At 35.9% G+C, this 16780-nt stretch overlaps 1 protein-coding gene across 15 annotated transcripts in view; it reads left to right on the forward strand.

Moving 5' to 3' along the window:
• LOC131054457 (protein ROOT HAIR DEFECTIVE 3) overlaps positions 1–16780 on the forward strand; it is a 90704-nt gene that overhangs the window by 58479 nt on the left and 15445 nt on the right. For all 15 annotated transcript variants that reach the window (XM_057988973.2, XM_057988984.2, XM_057988978.2 and 12 more), the window contains 8 exons: positions 6681–6772; positions 8002–8080; positions 8212–8377; positions 10897–11021; positions 11306–11568; positions 11941–12037; positions 12663–12833; positions 12931–13035. In XM_057988973.2, the coding sequence (XP_057844956.1) occupies positions 6681–6772; positions 8002–8080; positions 8212–8377; positions 10897–11021; positions 11306–11568; positions 11941–12037; positions 12663–12833; positions 12931–13035 (1098 nt within the window). The remainder of the gene's footprint in view (positions 1–6680; positions 6773–8001; positions 8081–8211; positions 8378–10896; positions 11022–11305; positions 11569–11940; positions 12038–12662; positions 12834–12930; positions 13036–16780) is intronic.

Raw genomic sequence — 16780 nt, forward strand, 5'->3', positions numbered from 1 at the left:
GTTTGACAGCCCAAAAATGGAATTTTTTTTTTGCAATTTTTTTTTTTAATAATTCCACCACGTAAAAAATTAAAATGACTCTAAAAGTGAGTTTTAAAACATTAACTTGGCTCATTTCACACAAGCAACATGACTACAAGCAAGGGGAAATGAAGATATGGGATATGGAGCCAAAACATACTGATTTGGATAAATTCACTTCTCAGCTTGTTGCATTTGATGACTCAGATAGCGAGCAAACTTAAAGTGCAAGTGCAAGTGTCATTGGCATTGGCATTGATTCATCTAATGTCAATGTCAATGATGAGGAGGAGGAGAATGAGGATGACGAATTAGAGAATCCATTTGATGATCAAACTTTAAATTGTTGAAAGTTGAAACAATGATACTTGAATATTTTATCACTTTGATATTAAACTTGATGTATATGATGCTGTTATGGCATGATCATGATGCTATGATTACAAGTTTATGTTGGTTTTGTTGTTTATATGATGCTGTGACATGCTAATCTTAATTCATGCTTATAGGCTGCATATATATATAATTTACATGTTTTTGTACTAATGAACCCAAACCCCTTTTCAAAATTTTGCTGTACTGGCGTACCGGTTCTTCGAACCCGAACCGGTGCCTGAACCTGAACCGGCAACCTAGCATAAAAAATCTCATCAATAGTGAGTGAGGCACAAATAAATATATTTCGTGTCAGGCTATCTGTAATCTTTAAGTAATCATGGATGAAATGAAAATATACTTACTAATATTTGCTTTCTATGTATATCTACATAGAAAATACCAGAAGGAATATTTTTTTTTACAAAAGCATGCAGATTATTTGGAACATTTTCAAGCTAATCTGATACAAACAATATACACTAAAATGACAAAAATTTCCAAATGTGTTAGGTCGAGATCCAATCTGGGGAGCTTCAAGTCCATGAACTTTGAGTGCTTTTACACCATTAACAAATTCCTACATCGTTTAGCATGACTGGAATACATAAGACTCCGCAGTAAACAACATTAAGTTGATGTGATGTCCAATTAATATGACAATCCACTTTTGCTAACATAATTGCATTTTTTTTTACCCTACTTTATTCGGCACATAGTACATTTAATCTTAAAAGATAAAACGGTGACTTTAGTTTCAATCAAGCTTGGACTTTGGAATTCAAAGGATGAAAGTATTTCCTTGAATTAAAGAGGGGGTTGTCATGAGCAAAGAAAATGTATAGTGTTATTTTATTTTATTTGTTTAGAGGTAGAAACAAAGCATCACCTTTCAAAATTTAGGTTCTCTAAACTGTTCGTTTAAATCTCTCTCCTTACATGGGGGTGAGAGCTATTCAAATGCATCAACATTTTTTTTATTTTTTATTTATTTTTCTATTTTATTGCTCAGTAAAAGGCCTAAGCCATATTTTATTAATAAATTTTATTACAATCTCCGCTCAGTGCGGGCGCCTTTAGGAAAGAGCGGAGAGGAGAAAACCTCTGGCCTTGCCCGGGACCATAGGTCCAGTCAGTGACTACTAACTTTTAATGGTTTACATATAATCTTTTACAAATTATGCATTCTGGCTTATCAAAAGCCCTTCATAGGTAGCATCCTAGTTCATTGTTGCCATCTTTTACAAATTTTGCATTTTGGCTGATCAAAAAGCCCTTCTTAGGTAACATCCTAGTTCACTTCCGCCAAATTTCTTAGTTCACTGTTGCCATATTTGCCATCTTCTGATTATCTTGCAAAAACAGATTTTCAAAACAATCCTTCTGCAAAACCACTTTGTTAAGTGTTAGTGCCAAAGAAGAAGAGCCAATATTATCTCTGCATACTTACCCCAGTTATTATAGCCTAGGTTTCTTTCATATTAAGTCAGCATCAAAAATTATTAGCTATACTATGAAAGATTACCCAGTCTACAATAATATTAGGGGTATAAACACTAGTCAACAAAGGACTGATAATAACACAACCTATCTAGCCTGTACTTCATGCTCTTACCATGATATTCGAGACTTATATATGTTTTAATATAAATGCTGAGTAAACCAAAATGCCAGAGTTACTAAAGTACTCCATGTTAGTGTATTTTAGTATGTGCCTGATTCAAAACACATCCACATTCTAAACTTCACTTATTTAGTATAACTATATGTTTTGAAACTGTCATCAAGTGAGTTTCTTACCCTTCGCTATCTATGCTATATCAAAGTTTTTTTGTGAACAGTTCAATATGTGCCTTGTCCTAACTGCAGATCCTATATCTCTATGTATAAGATTAGTTATATTAGTAATTGCAAACAATTCATCACAGAAGCAGGGTCATGAGTGCATTCAGGAATGTTTTCAATGCTTCAGAAGCCCATTACCATGGTTATTTGTGAAAGAAGGCCTTCTACGATGCGCCCGATGGCGTTTTCTCAGGGTGCGATCGGTAGGAAAAAGTTTGGCAAGTTGGTAATCTCTCGGGAAGAGCTACGCCGATATCATGACAATCATCGGCATAGCATTCACAGTCATCGGCATAATGAAGAAAAAGTTACCCCGATACCCGATGAGGTTGTCGGCAGAACCTATGCCGATATCAAGTGGAGCGGTCACTTGTTGGCGATGTCATCGGGTCATTGGAAAGCATTATTCTAGGTTACCTCGATACCCGATGGACTAGGTAACACAGGCAGTGTTATTGGCTGGACTTACTCTGGTGAGGCAATACCTAAAGTGAGTAATCGGAGTAACTTGAGTCATCGGGGAGAGGTGTTTCAGGTTATATTGATACCCGATGAGGAAGACAAGCTGGGCATAGAGGAGGAGGCTATCAGAATGACTTACACCGATGAAGGAGAATGCGGAGCGGATGTTTTGAAGTCGTCAGGACATCAGAGAGTGTAGGAAATAGCTACCCAGATACCCTATAGGGTGATTTCATCGGGGTAGCCTACACCGAAAGAAGTGACTAAAAGAGCACCAAGGTGATGTCATCGGGATGACAACAACTATTCGGAAGAAGACATTTTCCGCTACGCCGATACCCGATGAGGAAGCCGAGGTAGTTGTTAGGAAGGAAACCTTATCGGGGGAGCATAAGCCGATAAACCTAAAGATAGACAAGCTGGATCCCGATGTCATCAGAGAAACATAGGATGTCCCGACACCCGATAAGCTTTGCAAGACGATGAACAAGAAGGAGGTTTCATTGGGGAAGCATATGCCGATAGACCGGAGAGGTAAAAGGATGCACAAGTATGAGGGCGATGTCATCGGGTCATCAGAGAAACATAAAATGAGTTGTTCCGATACCCGATAAGGTGACCCGATGTACCAAATGAGATGTGGACTACGAAGAACTCCTCATCGGAATACCTTTTAACCATCGGAGGAACCTATTTGGAGATATGCTGAAACTCGATAGTCTACATAGAGAGATCCCTATGTATATATGCCTATATGCATATATATCTATATACATATTTATATACTTTTGTATACATCCATGTATATTTATGTATACACATATGCACCTATGTGCATATATCTATATATATACCTATATGCATACATGCATATATATATATGCCTATATGCATATGTATCTATATCCATATTTGTATATCTATATATAAATGCATATATATGTATGTGTATATAGATTTAAGATAATCCTATTATATGTGTACAGATGAGCATTTCTGTCACATTTGTGAAAGTTCCAGCCCTATTCTGTCCTGTCATTGTATGTTGTTTTCTATATATGCATATATTTGTATCCCTATATGCATACCAACATACTTTGTGTATATTTGTTTGCTCTGCTCTAAGAATACTATTTATAGGTATATATATGATTATATGCGCATATGTTTGTATATGTGTCCGTGTGTATCTATATATATAATTATATATGTATACGCACATCTATATATGTATCTGCTACCATATATATGCACGTGTGCACATATAATTATATAAATACAAATATATACATACATATATACCGCTATTTGTGCATATACATATGTATACCTTCTAATATGTGTCTGAATGTGCTGTGAATGTGTTGTTTTTAGGATTATGTCTAAATCTCTACCTGCATATGAGTATCTTGGTCTGATTGCCTGTATGTTAATGATGTGGTTCTATTTGTTCCATCTGCCCCTAAATTAGCTAGCTTATCTACCAATTTGTTAGCTTCCCTATATATGTGATTGAGCGTGTAATCTGAGAAGCTTTCCTTTAGAGAAAGGGCTCTATCCAATAAACTTCTGAGCTCCCAGTTTGGCATTGTCCTAGTCCTTATTGCATTAACTATGATGGCCGAGTCCCCTTCTATTTCCAATTTGGATATTTTTAATTGTTTGCATAGGTTTAAACCCTCTATTAAGCTCAACAATTCTGCCTTATTGTTTGTGCAATGCCCAAGATACCGGGATCTCGATCCAATACACATCCCTTCATGTGAGTGGATTATACATCTTGCCCCTACCTCCCCTGGATTGCCTCTGGATGCACCATCCAATCTCCGGGGGAACCCATTTGCATGCTTTTCTACCATCGGTCTTGTCTCTGGTCCCCTTCCCAAAGAAAGGAGGGATTTTAATCCCCTTACACTGCTTTTTGATGTAGTTATCCCAGTTTGTAAATGTCTTGTCATATTGTGGGATGGTCAAATTCCTATTGTTGGAGGTTTTTGTGATGGAGGCTTCTATTTTTGCTATCAAATTTTCTACCTTCATTTCTGTCTCTTGGAAGATTCTCCTGTTCCTCTCCTTCCAGATCTCCCGGATTACCATTGCTGGGCTGCATATCCATAAATTGTGGAAGATTCTATTCCTTTTGATGATTGGCCAACTTCTAAGCCAATCCTTTAGGCAAGGGATGAGGGCACCTGACCAACCTAGTTGTGCCATCAACCAATACCAGCATTTATGTGTGTAGTTACAGGTTGTGAACACGTGATCATTTGTTTCCTCATCTTTCTTGCATAAGAAAGAAATTGAGGGTCCTTCATAACCTCTAAGTTTAAATTGCTTCGCGGGTAGGACCTTCCCTTGAACTGCCACCCATGCAAAGAAGCCAGCTTTTGGGAGACCGAATTTGTCCCAACATATTGTGTTAGGGATATAGTCCTTGATATTGTTTGCCTCATCATATATGGTTCTGAAACCATCTTTGCAGTTGTATTGTCCATCCTTTGATCTCGACCATATAAGCTCATCTGGCCTAGGTCTGAGTGTTATTAATCTGCCCTCAAGAATTTGCACCAATTCTCGGTCATTGTTGTCCACCAAGAATGGGAGCATGTTTTTCCATTTCCATCCCATTGTCGATAGTGGTGCCAATGTCATATAATCCCTTACATATTTTTTAAGTTGTTTGATTAAGTCAATTGTTAAAAAGGTTATTTTTTTTTTAGGTTGTATACCCAATTTTACAGTAAATGTGTTACTGGACCAATCAATTTAGCTGGTACTTAAACTAGTTACCATCAACTATACTTTAATGTTTCAACTATATGTCCACAACAAAGTTTAGTTGATCCGGCATTATATATATTCAGCTAGATTGTTGAAACCAAATGTGGGCACATGAAGACATGCTAAAATAAGCCGAAAACCAATGGAAGTACTGTATTGTTGTCAGAAACTAGCAGGTTAATCCACAGGAAAGCAACTGAAAAGCACAGGTGCTGCGTTATTCTATTCTTTAATTTTTTTTGTTTTTTCCCCCTTTACGTCAATTTAAAGAGAACCTACTCCAACATGCTGCTCAATTTATCTGTGCTTTACCTTTCTAGGAGTATGCTTGTTCTAAATGTGCCATTCATATTCTTGTTTTACTGTGAGCAAAAAGTATCTGTCACAACCTGTTCAAATTGTTACAGGATAATGTTTTTCTGAGTTTGCTGGCCTCTGTTCAGTTCCATGCATTTGTAGAAAAGAACAACAATGTTATTTCTAGGCAATGTGAATATGAAGAAAATTTAGGTAAATAAACCAAAAGGAAACAGAACAATACACTAAAAATACAAGAAAAATTAAGCTATGAGAAAATAGACAAGTATGAGGCATGTAGTAAACACTGTGGCACTTGTTGAATTTTAAAATATTAAACATGTAAGAATACCACGTTCTTGCCCAATGATTTTAGAAATCATTTATAACTGAATTTAAAATGTTGAACAATGAAAATGAAAAAATACCTCATACTTGTCCTGACCTATGTTTTAGAAGTCATTATTTTGAAGCTACCAAAAACTCCTGAGTTTGAGTACTCCCTCATGAAAGTGCTATTTTCACAGCTTCCTTTTTTGAAAATTTCTGGTTATCACTTTTATTGCTTTATAGCTTAATGGGCTCATTTCTGCCTTATCTTCTTGTGTTTATGTACGCCTGCAGTTGTCTGTTAACTCGTCAATATAAAAAAAAGAGAACAGAGATCTTGCTTGTTCTGATGCTTGGAGAGTTCCTAACATTTTAAACTATAAAAGCTCTTTTTTAAGGTTTGGCTGAAGAAAATGCTAAATTTCTTATTCTGGTCACTTGCGTTTCATCAAGAGATTTTGGTTTGTTCTTGTTCTTTCTTGTTGCAGTTCATATTGCAAATATTTCCATGCGTCTCTGTCTCTAGAATCTTTAAGCTTAATTTTTTATTTGTTCATCGTGTGGTTTAGGGTTGGCGAGAGCTGGAGGAATTAGTACAGTCTAGACCTGTTAAAGGGTTTGGGAGAAAATTGAGCACTATATTGGACAAATATTTGTCAAGGTATGAAGTGTTTTGTATTCAGTGAAAGTAATTATTCTATTTAGAGTGGCTTGTCAGTTCTAATATAAATAATTGATTCTATGTTGGCCCTTTTGAGCTGTCTGCTTTGAGGCTAGTTCTGAAATTGGAATTTGCCAAATACTAAGATATAAAAAGTTATGCATGAAAAATAAAGGTGCATTTCAGCTAATTTTGAAGTCGGAGTGTTTCAGTAATAAAACATCCAAAGTAAATAACATAGAATTACTTCTTTGCACGTTTTGTTTCAAGCACTGCAAGTGCTTGTACTTCATGCCATTGTTAATTCATCTCACAAGCTGCTGATATGGCATGCATGTAGTCTGTTGAATAAGTAGTTTCTCCAATAATTAGCTTTTATGTATGTCTCCACATCTTCACTGTTAGTCTATTACCTACTCATGGTAATCAGACGAACCACCTTAGATTTTAAGAGCTCCACTGTTATCAATGCCATTTAATCCACAGCAAATAGTGTTTTCAGAATAGTTTACAAACTTTTGGAGCCGCATTATACTTTTAACATAATTTTGCTATGTCATGTCAATGAAAAAATTCAAGAAAACATGTATTTGAGTAGGTCATAAATTCTAATAGACGAAATAATTTCTTCCCAATGTTCTTTTGAACTGCTCTGGTTTACTGTATATTTCCTCTGCAAAGTGTAATACGAATTTGACAGTTTGTTAATAATAGGTCTGTTTTATTCATATGAATTTTGCAAACATAAAATTGTATGAGGCAGTCTTCAAATTTTGTAACTCTTAGGCAGTATTATGCTTTTTTGTAATATTGCATATTTCATAGAACAAAGACTCAGTGATATTAAATGTTTTTGCGTCTAGCAAACATTAACTACAGTCTACATTTGGGGTTTCTCTTCAATTATATAAAACTTGCCTATTTCATTATCAATTTTTTTTTAAAGGAAGAATTGTATCCAACCAAGTAAATGTTAATAAAATCCTATTCATTTTTCCAGTGTTCTATTTTAACTCAAATGGTTTTGTAAAGAATCCCAAACGCTATCTCTAACTTAGTATCTCCTGAGTAATCTTCTTGTGCTTTTTCTGAACAAACTTTGCAGCTTTGCAACATGTTGTCATTCTTGAATTTGTGATACTCACAGCAATCAGTGTTGTGGGCTTAAATGCTTCAGTTTTGGAGCAAATACGAATATCATTTTGATAATTGGTCGGTTGCATTTTCAGTTACGATGCAGAAGTGCTTTATTTTGATGAGAGCGTAAGAACAGAAAAACGCCAGCAGTTGGTGACTAAGTCATTAGATGTAAGTGTTTTCTGTCTGGATACCATGGTATAGCGTTTTTTGCTTCCAATCATTGGTGACTCCCTTCTTCAGGGAATTATTTGATCAAAGATTAGGACATGATATCTTGCTAAACTTGAAGCTCTTTGCAGCTTGTATACCCTGCCTATCAGGCCATGTTAGGGCATCTTCGTTCTGATGCTTTCAATAGATTCAAAAATGAACTTGAAGAGGGTGTACAAAATGGTGAAGGCTTTGCAGCTGTTGTTCAGTGCTGTACAAAACGTTGTCTGGGACAGTTTGATCAAGAATGTGCAGGTGTGTTTATGGGAACACAAATATTGTATCTAGGTTAATAAGAAAATATTGTATGATAAATGCTTTTGGTCTTTATAAGCAGTCTTTCTTTTAGGCATGTGGTACTTAGCACAATTAAACAAAATTAATTATTAATTAGTAATTACTAACTACTTAGACTTTACTGGGTTTTCAAAATGGGATTTCCTATATTCTGACCAAATTGGATGACAATACATTGCTGCAACAGCAACACAGTCTGATTGACTACTGTCAAGAAATGTTTTGTTTGTTATTACTAGAGACATGTAATAAGCTACCCCAAATTGTAACCAAATTATTGTACTTCTTTCACCATTTAACTATGATGGTATTTTTTCAAACAGTTGGCTGTCTTACTGATTGCATTGTTAACCATGCCGTTTTAACAATCTGTTTACTCAATGTGTAAAGATGGTTTTATGTGTTGCAAGATTTTCATATTTAAGTTCAATGTTCAGCAATTAAAACATACATTTGAATGCAGCAAATACTGTTCATTAAAATACCAATTTAAATAGGCAATGAGTAGAGATTAAGCCCTTTAAATATTTAATGTAAGAAATATATCAATGAATTATACAGTTCTGAGATAAGATCAGTTTTGAAAGAGGTAGACATAATATATATCAGACCTTTACTCTTTTGAAAGTACATACAGCAGCACTTTGGTACCAAGATATTTGCCCAACTTGAACCTCTATATACTTCACCCACGCTTATAGGTCTGCAATGGAAAAATCCTTCAATGGCTGATATTAACATTCAGGAAACCACAGAACTATACTCAGCAACCCACTACCTGAATCCCTTGAAATCTCTGACAAAGAAATCTGCAATAAATATTTAATGATTGTCAGACCAACATCAGTCTACGGATCTGCTCATGCACACCATAGTAGGGATGATTTTGCAAACAGCAAATATAAAAACCCATGGCAAAGCTTAAAGATATTCTCACACCAAGAAATAGAAGTTAAAACCCTATGCCAAGCAAGGGTCACAACTCCACACAAAAACTTAATACAAATTCCACACCAAGAAATAAGAATAATCCCATGCCAAGGATAGGTGTATCAATGTTGTCTTTGCATACTTGAAATGATAAAGGAATATCTTTTGCAAACTTGTCACTGAGGGAAAACACACAAATATCTCAAAACTGAATGCACTGTGAAATACCTGAACAATATTTCCAAAAAATACCAGCTAGGGTAGATCTTCCACTACTGAAACTGATTTCCAAAGGAGGGTTTTCTTCCTCCTAAGTTTTGAGATGAACCACGTTCGATCTCTAGAACCACATAGGGTTTCTTCTTCTCACTTAGAGAGAAATATCAGAAATAATAACTTCAACATATTGCAAATGAGCTCCAAAAACACTTTTTTGTAACTCTTCCAAGCCCAACTCTCTAATTAGGGTTTTTTGTACTTTTTAAATTAACTTCAATCTCACCTTATGTCTCCCTATGTTGGCACCCACCTTTTTAGAAAGCATTTTATTTTGATAATTGGAATAAAAACTTATATCTCCTTAGGTGCTACATAAAGTCATTTTATTAGTTTAAATAACGTCAAGTTAAATATTTAATTTAACTTTAATGTTTTAATGTTATTTTAATAATATATCCAAAACACTATAAGTCACCAAGATCATTAATGCTATCCCAAAATAGTAACATTGCGAGCACCAACTGAATCTATCAGATGATAATTGATGGCAATGCAAGCTCATACTATAAATAGCAGCGTTCTTCGAGGACCAAAGAGAACAAATCTAGAAAAACCCATAAAGTTCAGTGCCATGCAAACACTTACTATAAATAGCAATGTTTTTCAGGGCCAAAGAGAACAAACCCAGAAAAAAAATAAACAGAAAGACTGGTGCCATATGAGCACTTACTATATATTAATATAGTAGTGTTCTCTAGGAACCAAAGAGAACAAACCCAAAAAAGCCCAGAAAGATTGATGCCATGCAAGCACTTACTGTAGATAGTAGTAGTATTCTCCGGGGACCAAAGAGAACAAACCCAGAAAAGCCCAGAAAGATAAATGCCATGCAAGAACTTACTATAAATAGCAACTATCGATGAAACCTGCTGAAATTGAGAATTGAGCTCACCAAGAATATAGTAACACTCCTTGTGAAACTGGAAACCTCTGAGAACTCCTAAAAACTGGCTAACACTAGCAGAACAAGATGGCATAAACATGGGGACATTACAAGACACTAAATTGAGTAATGCATATTATTTATTGACTTTGTTATATATGTTAATTTGCCTTTGTTTTTTATCACAGTTTTTGTCGATCTCATGCTATCTTTGGGCATTGGGTGATTTGATCTATTAAAATAGCAGTCTTGAGAGATGACAACCATTTATGGTTAAGTTCAGAATTATTTAACTTTATTCTTCAGCTGAAGATGCAAATATTTAGCTTTAATATTTGTTATCCATAATTTTTGATCAAACATTGTATTCACTTCAACTTTGCAGATGCAAAAGTTCAACAAGCAAATTGGGATTCCTCAAAAACTCGATACAAACTCCAGCGTGATATTGATTCTCATGCAGCATCTGTGCAAGCTGCTAAGTTGTCTGAGATTAAAAAACAGTTCGAGGTAGGGCTCTATATATGACAACAATCCATCATAATCCCTTCTGCCAATGGCAGGCTCTAACTTTGTACTGGAATAATATTGGTGGGCTATATATCAGGCTAACCTGATTGTCTACCACATTATGTTTATGATAATCTGTGCCATATGTTGAGGCAATTTTAAAAAATTCCTATATTCAGTGTTTCCTGATTTGGAAGTTTATTAATATAAAAAAATTCTGCTTCTTTTGAATTGGGACCGCATGTTGAAAATTGGTGATATGTTCTTACTTTGTGGGTGTACAGATGCGGCTTAATGAAGACCTTGCTGAACCAGTGGCCTCTCTTCTCGAGGCTGCAGCACCGAACACTTGGCCAGAAATAAGGAAACTTCTACAGATTGTTACCGAAAGAGCAGCATCAGATTTTACATCCGTGATTGCTGGATTTGAGATTGATGATGTGACCTCTAGTAAGATGGTTAAAGATTTAAAAGATTACGGAAGAAGCGTGGTGGAGAAGAAGGCCAGAGAAGAAGCTGGACAAGTTCTCATTCTCATGAAGGAGAGGTAACCATAATTTACCAGTTGTGCTAATTGAGAATTGTATGTGTTTAAATCATTCCAGCAAATATCTGGAAAAAGTTGCAAATTATTGTGTCAAGGGCTGTTGCCAATTAGATCCGAATCAGATCGATGATATTTTGCCAAAAATCAGGATTTTATCAAGAATAGCAATTGGACCTCAATTTGGCATGAAATCAAACAAACTGTTTTTGTCTCCATTTTCATGAAATTTTCAACATTTTTTGACTTTCTGATTTAATTGAATTGTTTTTTGATCATTTGGTTTGCTGAGTCAACTCTCAGAAAGATTTTTGCTACATTGTTCTAAATTATGGTAAAGCAAAGCTCTTTACTTTTAGTGGCCATACTTTGCAGGTTTTCATCTGTCTTCAGTCATGATGCTGATTCGATGCCAAGGGTCTGGACTGGGAAGGAAGATATTAGAGCTATTACAAAAGATGCTCGTTCTGCGGTAAAGTTCATGCTTGGCTTGATATTATATTTGGTAAAAAGGATTGCTGCACATTCTGGTGTATTAATGCAGCTCTAGGTGTAGGTAGCTTTAACCAGCCATCACATGGTTGGCTTGGTTTGTTTGATTTTGAGTTTGTGATACCAGGGGTTCTAATATAGGCTCTTGGTTTTGATAGTAGCCTCTGTTTTCAAGGAAGGGTAAATCATAGTTTTAAACTTGGCAGCTCAAAATTTTGATGCTATGGATTGATTTCTCATCTTATGGAAAATGCTTTTTGAGTTGGTTCTGAAGTTATTTTGTACTCTCTCACTGCTTTCCCAGCATGCTTCTGTGTCACTTCAAAATGAAATTAGCCCCTTAGTTGTCCAGAGATTTTGTTTAGAGAATAGCTCTATTTGATTGTTATCCAAATCAGAGTTTATAGCATAATTAGCTTTAATTAGTGAGGGAATATTTATAGTCCTGGCAAGCTAATTTCCATATATGAGAAGATATATTATGCTTTAGTTGCCTTTATGCATTGTCTATTGCATTATATTTATGCTTGCAAAATTTTAGTTATATTTTCTGTTTCGTTATTTATTTATATTTATTATGAGAGTTTGAACATCTGTGTTTGCAGTCTTTGAAGCTGCTTGCTGTTATGGCAGCCATACGATTGGACGAGGAACCAGATATGATTGAGGCAACTCTGTCTTCTACACTAACAGAAAGTGCTGATGCAGTTGGTTCCATTTTGGAGAGAAGCGTATCTACTCCAATGAATGCACTTGCATCAAGCACTTGGGAAGGGGTATGCTTTTTGGTTGATTTTTCTTCAATTTCTGGGTTATTTATTCTTTTGTTTTAATTTCTTGGATAGTCTGGAAGATTTATTTTTATCTTTGCAGGTTCCACCTTCAAATATTTTGATTACACCAGTTCAATGCAAATCACTCTGGAGACAATTTAAATCAGATACAGAGTACACTGTTAGTCAAGCATTGGCTGCTCAGGTTAGTCTTACCAATGCAAGAATTGATTCTAGGAAAATTTTGTGGATTTCGTAGTACCATAAAACTGTTTCTTTGCCTGAGGTTGCCTCATTGCCTAGAATTAAGACATTTTCCTGTAAATTTTAGCTTTTTGACAATTTAAACTGTGGATTATTTTATTAGGTTGAGTATTAGGTGGTTTAATAAGATTTTATTTTTCATCACAAGCTTCTGATTAGTTTCTCCCTATGATGGCAAGATTGTCAATATAGACAACAAGAATGACAATGTCATCACCATTATTTTTGACATAGAGATTCAGCTCAGAGGGATTGATCAATCAGAGTCATCATGAGACTGCACAAAAAACTTAGTGAAAGGCAAAAAGTGTGCATGTTAGTAAAAAACTCGACTTCATATAGGTGTGATAGAATTCAAACAATTCCACATTGTTTTTGCTTGCATTTCCTTTTACCTGTGAGTAAAAATAAACTTGCAATCTAAATAAAAACCACCTGCATTCAGATGCTTGCTGGTGATTGTAAATGCTTAATGGCATCTTGGATATTCACTTGATTTTTCCTTAAACTGGCTAAAATGTGATTGCTGGTAAAATCATGAGTGCTAGTAAAATAATAATATGGATTTGTAAGTTTTGATCTTTGTAATGTTCCCTTTTGGAATCTCCCTTATTCAAGCCCTAGAATAACAATTTCAGCTTAAGTCTTAAGGGGGTAATTTATTTTTAACTTAAATTATCACATATAATACATGTTTCAAATTAATCCTGGTTTAGGTCCTCATAATATTAATAATCATTGAACTTATAAATATTAACATTAAGATCCAATCTCCATGATTCCATATACCAATGTAATGCCCTAAATAGAGTAGAATGAGATTAGAGATACCTGGTATTCTGAATGAAGCCCTGTAGGCAAGTTAGAAGATATAAAATTATAAAATGCATGATTATAACAGATCCTAAGAACTTATTTGAGTAAAGCATGAATTCATTTTAAAGGATGACCAAGTGTGGTACCCAAGAAACCCTCTATCCTAGGCTCAAGGGTGGCTTAACCCCCTTGATCTCATGTGGCCCATACCATCAATGAGGTCGCCTACCTAGTGAGGCGTCCTATCACCATTTTGCTCCACTTGTCATACCTGTCCTATAACCCATGGTTTACATATATATTCAGCATGATAGAAGGTATGAGGGCTGTTACAGTAAGGTTCCCAGGAAGTCTATTCTTCATAGGCCCAAGGGCAGTATCTTTGTACCCCCTTGGCCTCTTGGGACTCCCCGGTCTTAAACCATGAGGTGGCGTGCCTACAAGGTAACCCCAACACCGTTTTCCTAACTGTAACTTCTCTTCCTGTTAATTTTGTGACCCAGATTAGTAATCAGATTATCAGCATTTAATTATTTGCTAATATCAAGTAAAGTAATGACAGAATGAAAGTAAGTGCATAGGAGACAAACACAAATACCCTGGAAAAACCCAGCACCAAAGACCCACAGGTCAGATTATGTATTCAATCTGAATTGTACCAATACAATACTTAGCTGAACTCTTCAGCCTCTTATCAGATCTGCATGTTTAATGGTCAGATCTGCCCTTCTAATTATTCCAAGTCTGCAACAAATCTGCTATCTAACAGAATTCTGGAACAACCAATGCCTTTGACCTTCTTGGATGAGTTCGCCCAATTTTACTTCTCAATTTCGCATGCTTAGTTGCAGAGGTATTTCACTTTGCAAGAGGGAAAATAAGAATGTGTTTGTGTTTGGTAAATGATCATTATTTATATGATCATTTAATCCACATAGCCTTTAAGTCGGCCTCCATTTACATATTCATTTTGGCGCCAATTTAATGTGGCGTGTTGAATGGGGCTGGTCTTTGTTTTAGGGCCACATTAACCCTTTTAGGGCCGGTCCTCCATGTTACGCTTAAGGGAAGAGGTTCGGATGTTGCCTTAGGGCAATCCGAACCCTCTTTCCTAGTTACATACAACACTCCCTCTTAACTAGGGAAGAGGAGAATACATAATTTGAACCTTTAGAGTTCCATCTAGCACACAAGCATAGAATGGATCTAGCACACAAGCATAGAATTACATCTTCCACCTAGCACACGAGCATAGGATGGTTCTAGCACACAAGCATAGAAAGTGTAATACAAAAGTGGGTCTTTACATAATTACAATTTTCCATCTAGCACACAAGCATATATTGGACATAATTCATTCTTGCACACAAGCAAAGAATGATTCAAACTGCTGTAGATAGAGTCACTGAGATTGAAGCTCCCTCTCAATCAGGGTTCTGTTTTCCACAACACCAAGTCTGTCTCTGAAGTATTCTAACTTCACCTTGGATAACGGTTTGGTAAGGATGTCCGCAATCTGTTCATCTATGCTAATGTACTTTAGATGAATGGCACCTCTTTGCACCATGTCCCGAATGAAATGATAGTGTGTTTCCACATGTTTGGATCAATCATGAAATACGGGATTTACTGACATCTTTATACAGCTTTGATTATCACAATGAATGGTGGTAGGACCACTAGCTTGACCAAATAATCCAACAAGGAGCTTGCAAAGCTACACTGCTTCTCTGGATGCAACAGATGCGGCAATGTACTCAGCTTCTGCAGTGCTTAATGCTACCGAAGATTGCTTTCTACATGCCCAAGAGATCACTGCAGAGCCTAAGTTGAAGCAGATCCCTAAAGTACTTTTCCTGTCCTTGACACTTCCTGCCCAATCTGAATTTGAGTAGCCTTCCAAGAGGATTGAGGTATTAAGTGAATACTTCAGCCCATAACCAATCGTGCCATGCAGGTATCTTAGGATGTGCTTAGCAGCAACTAGGTGAACAAGTTTAGGTAAGCTCATGAATTGGTTGAGAGCATTCACAGCATAACAGATATCTGGCCTAGTATTGACTAGGTACATCAGAGAACCAATCAACTGCCTGTACTCAGATGGATTTGCAAAATCCGAGTTAGCTGCAGAAACACTTAACTTCTTTAAGTTAGATTCCATAGGAGTATGCATAGGTTTACAATCTATCATTCCAAATCTTTTCAAATATCAATAGTATATTTTCCTTGACTTAGAAAAATTTCATTGGATCTTTGCCATACTTCTAACCCTAGGAAGTAGTGCATTAGACCTAAATCCTTCATTTCAAATTCTGAGGCTAATTCCTTCTTACATCTTATGATTAATTTACTTTCACTAGTGAGAAATAAATCATCCACATACAAAACTAAAATAAGCATCTCATCATTATAAACTTTCAAGTAAATGTTAGCATCAGCATCATTCTTGCAAAATCCTAAGCTTAGTAAGTACTTATCAATTCTTTCCTACCAAGCACGAGGAGCTTGTTTGAGCCCATATAAGGCTTTCTTCAACCTGCAAACATGAGAATCTCTTTTATGGATTACATAACCTTCTGGTTGCTCAATATAGACTTCCTCCTCAATGACACCATTGAGGAAGGCTGTCTTAACGTCCATTTGATGCAGCTCCCAACCTTTGGCTGCAGCAATAGCTATTATAGATCTAATAGAGGTATATCTAGCAACATGGGCAAAAGTTTCTTCATAATCTATTCCTTCCTTTTGAGAGAAACCACGAGCTACAAACCTAGCTTTATATTTTTTGATACTACCATTAGCATTATGCTTAATTTTAAACAACCATTTAGAGGAAACAACAGACTTACCTTTGGGTTTGGGTACAATGT

Source organism: Cryptomeria japonica, chromosome 2 (genome assembly GCF_030272615.1).
Source record: "Cryptomeria japonica chromosome 2, Sugi_1.0, whole genome shotgun sequence".
NCBI classification, from domain to species: Eukaryota; Viridiplantae; Streptophyta; class Pinopsida; order Cupressales; family Cupressaceae; genus Cryptomeria; species Cryptomeria japonica.